Here is a 5,941-nt window from a genome sequence, read left to right as displayed (position 1 = left end):
CTCAATCTCTCACACACATGCAAGCAAGCACACATAAGAGCTCAAACAAGCGAAATGCAAGCAAGTAATAATATAGGAGAGTAGAGAAGCAGAGCACTCTATCATTATGCATAAAATAATGAATGGTGAGAGTTACATTTTGTCTCTTATGTGTGGCTTCTAGGGTTTACACTCTTAGGTGACCAAAGTTAAAAATTAGGTCCTAGGGCTTTTGGTCACTCTAGCTTGTTCAAACACCAATTCCACAAATAGTACTCTCTACCTAAGATCCCATGGTAGGCGTTTACTAAAAACAAGCGACAAGATCCCATGGTAGGCGTTTACTAAACACACTTAAAATATACAATACATGGCTTTCAAGTGAATTTTGGTCATTCCGATGTCTGTAGGTAAAAACGATACATTAGCCAGCATCGATGCCATAGAGATCTCCGATAAAGGTTAACAAATATCTTTCTAGCTGATGCAACCAATGAGTAGCTAATGGCTTAGGCACAAAGACATGAGAACAACCTCTTAAAGTATTTTGTACCTCTTAAATTTATAAACTACATGCAAATTCAATGTTTTTAACATTCCTAGAGGTTTTGGATATATATAAATACCTTCAAATCATTTAAAATTTGGTAAGAAATACCGCCGAGTGAAGTTGAACCATGAAGCAAAGCAAAACAAAGCAATGTAGTAACACGCTGACAATAGCTCGAGTCTTCATCTTGATTGAGTGTGAACGCTATGGACTTAGCCGCCGGCTGTGGGCACGGATGCGCCTATTCAATTTGGTTTACCTGTACAAAAATTGCAAAATCTAGCCGAGGTATCTAGAATCTAGACTACCAATTGTCGAATCCCTCGTTAATAGCCGCTTGATCATCGTGGAGGCTCGTGACTGGTGCGCCAGTGGCGGCCAGTGCGACGCATTGGCGCTCCTTTATTGTGGTGGTCAGTGGTGACATTGGGATCGAAACGAGAGGTGCACGTAGGAGCATGTTGCAGGCAGCAGGGGTTATCGTGCGTGCAGGCCAGGGCCCCGGTTCATGAACTAATGATAGGTAAGGCTTGGATGACGGCAGGGAGGCGTGGACCTGGTCATGCCCCCCGCCAAATTGATGACAATGATAATTGATACTTAGAACTTTAATTGTGTTACTAAACTCCATCAGCCATCGGTTAACCTTAGGAATTGCTGGTGGTCGATTAACGAGCTTTAACAGCCTACCACCTGGACAGACTCCAGCTTGATAGTTGAGACTCAGGAGTCAGTACAGCAAGATAGGGCCAGCCTCCCGGGGCTGATGATTCAACCTGTTCTTTGCGACTCCTCACAAGCTGCTATGGAGGAGGAGATATTACAATGCCTAGGAGGCTCCCGCCGTGAGATTTTGGCACATTTAATTATTTTGAAATTTGGACTATAGTACTAGGTAGCATGCGCCCGGCCGCTGCCGCCTAATAATAATAATAATATTGACCAATGGGCAACTCCTTCCTCTGGACCGTGGGGCCCGGGGGTAGCCTGTAACGGCCAATTGTTCGTTTGTTGACCAGTTGTCAAGGTATCTAAATGTAGGACCTTTTGGATCATTGCCTCCCACCTTTATCCTCAAAGCCAAAGCTGTATCCAGTTTTAAACCCGATAGAGCACCCCTTATATATAGCCTGCAGCAGTAGCATACGGCTTGGACAGAGACGTTTCCTGTTGCCTGCGCGTGATTGCTTGGCTTCGTTTGCTTCCTTGCTGTGCAGTGTGATTTTTCATATGGCTAATGATTGATATTATCTAATATCATCCTCGCAGAGGCGGGGGGATGACGACAACCACGGCACTAGGCATTTCTTTCTGGGGCCTTGGCCCTTATATTAATCGATGCAGTCCACTCATTTTTCAACTGTTGTGTCCAAGTCGTCGTCCTCTTGCCTGTGCCTATGCAGCATCTCCATCGCATTCAGGTGTAGCTTCTGTCTAGTCACGGATGATCTCGCGATTGAGTGGGTAGCACAGGACATGATCACGTCAGGTAATTTCCTGGATACTTTTCCAAGTTGCAAGCCTTCTCCTCTCACCTGTTCTTATATCTGTCCTAGTGCACATCCTTCATCCCGATTATGGACCCTTTCATCTTGATATTTTTACAGGGCAAAATGTTACAAGCTGCAGGCTGGCCTTTCCTGGTTGTTGTGACTGTACTGTTGTATGTGCTCATCCATTAAGCAGACCATCTAGCATCGACTCGCTTCTACGTTAAGTGACCACACTGAGGATGCCCAGAAAGAAGGATCGCTATAACGATGCATCTATGGAGACTCATGATCTCTACTGCAAGGATTACTCGTGCATCTTTTGCCTCATGAAAGAGCCCGACCTAGAAAAGAGGCAATCCCTTGTGGCTAGGTACTTCAAGGATCTACCTTCCCAGGCGAGCGCAGGACAGGCCTTTGCGCCTGGGCTTTGGACTTTAGCCATGACCCAGCCCAACAGCGCAGATTTGGTCGAGTTGGGCGTTCTGGAATGCATGGCTTCTCTTATTTGGAAGGGCATTCAAGACCGCAGGTGGCTGCTGCAGCAACAGAACATCTTTGTCCCTTACTACGCAGCTCACATTATAGGATCCTACACCATGAACAGGGAGGACTTTGCAGAGAGGGCAGTGAAAGAAAGAGTGGTTCCGCCATTGATCGAGCTTCTTAGGGGGAGGTTGACATGGGTAGAGCAAAGGGTAGCGGTGAGAGCCCTGGGGCATCTGGCTTCCTACAACTCCACCTTCCTATCGCTTGCTGTGCAAGGCGAGGTCCTGGAGCTTGCCATGGAGCTGGCGGTGTGCTCGCTGGAGATCGTCTACACGCATTTTGTTCAATTTGAGGAGAAGCGGTTGAGGTACCATCGAGACTTGCTCACTCGCAGAGTGCAGGGAAGCAGCGAGATGGAGGGCAGAAAGGCGGAGGAGTGGGCAAGCCAGCTGCAGTGTTGGTCTTTGCAGCTCATCAATTGCTTCGCGTTCAAGGAGAAGTACATCCCCACCATCTGCAGGCCGAGCTTCCTCACCAAGCTGCCAGATATGTGGGGGGGCCTGGTAAACGAAGACTCGCCTGCAGGAGTGGGCCTGTTGAGGACCATTTGCCAGCACAAGCTGGGCAGGAGCTCGGTGGCAGCATGCCCGAGCGTGGTCCAGGCTCTTCGCAGGATCGCCCGATCGTCAGACGATTGGCAATACATGGCGGTGGAATGTTTGCTGGTACTCTTGCAAGATACTCGAACTCGCCAGCGGGTATGTTCATTGAATTGTTTCTCTTGATCCCTTCTTTATGTTTGCAGTGAGCAAGGAATCTTCGGATTGATGGGTTTTACGCTAATGCAAGTAATTTGATCTAATTTGGAGCAGGTCATGGACATGGCGGCCGTGGCCCTGGTGGATTTGGCAGAACTTCCAAGTCTTGTGGGCTCTCGAAGGAAGCTTGGCGATGAAATAGTGGACACCCTTCTGCAAGATGACACACAATCCCCCTCCGCGTTTCTACGGGGGTCTCTCTCTACATGCTCCAGGCGTTTGCTCGACGAGCTTGCGAGCCAGCGTGAACGAACCAAGTGGGAGAGGAGCCTCTCCAAGCATGAGCATCTGGCCAAGGAACAGCTTGCCCTGGATCTCAAACTGGAGGGCAACGCCAGCTTTTCTGCAGGGGACGTCTCTGCGGCCGTCTTCAAATACACAGAGGCTCTAGGTTTGTGCCCTGCAAGAGCCAAGAAGGAGAGATTAGTGTTGTACAGCAACAGAGCACAGTGCCATCTGCTGTTGCAGGATGCAGAGGCTGCCATCAGCGATGCTACGCGAGCCCTGTGCCTGGCCAGGCCTGTCAATTGCCACGGCAAGAGCCTGTGGAGACGGGCTCAAGCGTATGAGATGCTGGGGCTGGCTAAGGAGAGCTTGCTGGATGCCATCATGTTTGTCAACGAATGTACGCATTTAGCAGAAAAGAATGCAAGTCTGCTGAACCAGCCGGCCGTGCCAGACTATGCGGAGGTATTGGTCAAGCAGCAGATGAAACAGGCGTGGTTGTTCAAAGAGCCAGCCATGAAGCATGGGAGGGGCTCCTCTAGTTCTAGTACTGCTACTACTTCCCTTCCTCCTCAACCGAAAGCCTCTAATTCAATGGCTGCAGCCGGGGCCTCTTCCTCTTCTTCTTCCACAGTGTCAACCACAGTCACCACTGCAACTAGAGCAACCATGCCAACAGTAGCACCTGCCTGCAAGGGCGCTGGCTTGAGGGAGGAGGAGGATCTCTTGGGCTCTGATTCAGATTGGGAGAGCCCAAGCCATTCAAGCGAGGAGACCACAGCTACTATTACCACGACAGTAGCCCAAGAAGGATCAGAGCAAAAACTATCAATGTTTGCACCAGCAGCAAATGACAACAAGTGCGATATCCAAAGCAAGTTCACTCCAAGATCCAAGAAGTTCCTCCACTCTCTGCGAGGTAACATAACATTCCTTTCATTTGATGATTGATCTACATGGTCTGGCTGCAGGCCTCAAATTTGAAGGTGACCTCTTTTTTCATTTCATTTGAAGGGTAAATTTTTAATCATGATATTTTTTTTTGAAGGGTACTATCTTTTATCCATATTCTTCTTTTTGGAAGGGTCTTTTCTTTTCCATCCCTTATATGAAATGTTAGGGTTATGAAGGCTTCACATTTGAGGGCTGCCTGGCTGCATGCGTACGATACATGTCTTGATGTATGTGGTGTATGGCTCTCATGATTAGTGTTCTTTGCTTAAGTTTTTTGAATTGTTTTGGGGCTTAAACTTGAAGCAGATCTCAGGAGCAAGAGGGCTTCTCCAAACCAGTCTCCCCTACTTCCAATCATCAGGGAAGAGCTCAGCAAGCATCAAGCAGGGCCAGAAGGCGCTCTCGACACTGGGCTCCTCAAGAAGAGTATCTATGATCTTATCCAACAGAACTTCCTCTTGGATAGAAGTAAAAGCACGGGTGACGACTTTCCAGTCAGAGATGATGGCTCATACACTGCAAGATAAGATAAACTCTATCTACAAACAATCTCACAAAGATCGTTTAGATTTTAGAGCTATTCTTTGGGCACATCCAAGCTTTTCGCGTTAAGAAAGTGTATCATTTTACGGGGTGCTCGACAGTAGAGCTATGTGGAATGTACATAGGGAGCATGAGCCCTCTCTCTGTCCCCTGTCGAAGTGTAAACCCCCTAACCCTCTCTGTCTGCTCCCCGGGCGCAGACCAGCACACCTCTGTGTGTGTGTGTGTGTGTGGGGGGGGGGGGGGGGGGGGGGGACATAAGAGAGCTCGCATGTCTCTGGCTCGTCTCTTTCGACAGGAGAAAGAGATAGACGAGGGGTGCCAGGCTCGAGGGAGGGAGTACGCAAAAGACAGACGGAGGAGGTGGGGTGTTTATCTACTCTGATAGACGGAGGAAGCAGCACGGTAATTGTGCTCTCATGAGCAGGTAGGATGCGCTGAGTCGTGTTAAGCGTGTGAGTCTCAACTGTGCGCGCATGGGTGTGTGGGGTGAAACATTTTAGAAGTTAGTTATAATTAATAACAATTTCTTTTGTGGCGAATGGTTCAATATTGACACTTGAATCTATCCTTCTTTTTTTTTTTAAAGACGAATGGAAGATCGACCCTGTTTTCACTGGTTCGAAAAAAAAAAGTTTATTTCAAGACACTAAAATTCAACTGAACTTTGCACCAAGCAGCAAGCAAGTTTCCCAAGGAAGAACACTCTCAAAACTTGAATATGTTGCATTTCCAAATAATAGAATATTGGCCACATGGAGAAATTTTATGGATGCAACAACCCCATAGCAAAGGACACCCAAAAGAATTCACTCAACTAGATTACTCCATAGAATTTGTGGTCACATATTTCCTTCCCATGGTTCAAGAAAATCAACACAGATATTCAATAA

The 5,941-nt window shown here is 47.7% G+C and overlaps 1 protein-coding gene across 1 annotated transcript; it reads left to right on the top strand.

The window, feature by feature from the left end:
* Positions 1 to 1,705: 1,705 nt before the first annotated feature.
* On the top strand, positions 1,706 to 5,263 carry LOC147613385 (uncharacterized). Its single transcript, XM_086782727.1, has 4 exons — positions 1,706 to 2,018; positions 2,137 to 3,266; positions 3,381 to 4,470; positions 4,812 to 5,263. Exons 2-4 carry the CDS (start codon positions 2,262 to 2,264, stop codon positions 5,030 to 5,032), a joined length of 2,316 nt encoding a protein of 771 aa, XP_086638853.1. The 5' UTR covers positions 1,706 to 2,018; positions 2,137 to 2,261; the 3' UTR covers positions 5,033 to 5,263.
* The last annotated feature ends 678 nt before the right edge of the window (positions 5,264 to 5,941 follow it).

Source organism: Cibotium barometz, chromosome 44 (genome assembly GCF_041138505.1).
Source record: "Cibotium barometz isolate CiBa-2024 chromosome 44, ASM4113850v1, whole genome shotgun sequence".
Classification (NCBI taxonomy): Eukaryota; Viridiplantae; Streptophyta; class Polypodiopsida; order Cyatheales; family Cibotiaceae; genus Cibotium; species Cibotium barometz.
Note: the sequence above shows the minus strand (reverse complement) of the source record. Positions and strands in the feature narration are given on the sequence as shown.

Bases quoted from the DNA above. Each gene is read 5' to 3' on its own strand.
- LOC147613385 (XM_086782727.1), top strand. From the start codon at position 2,262: ATGCCCAGAAAGAAGGATCGCTATAACGATGCATCTATGGAGACTCAT. The intron at 3,267-3,380 runs GTATGTTCATTG...AATTTGGAGCAG, and splicing joins ATACTCGAACTCGCCAGCGG to GTCATGGACATGGCGGCCGT. The intron at 4,471-4,811 runs GTAACATAACAT...AACTTGAAGCAG, and splicing joins GTTCCTCCACTCTCTGCGAG to ATCTCAGGAGCAAGAGGGCT.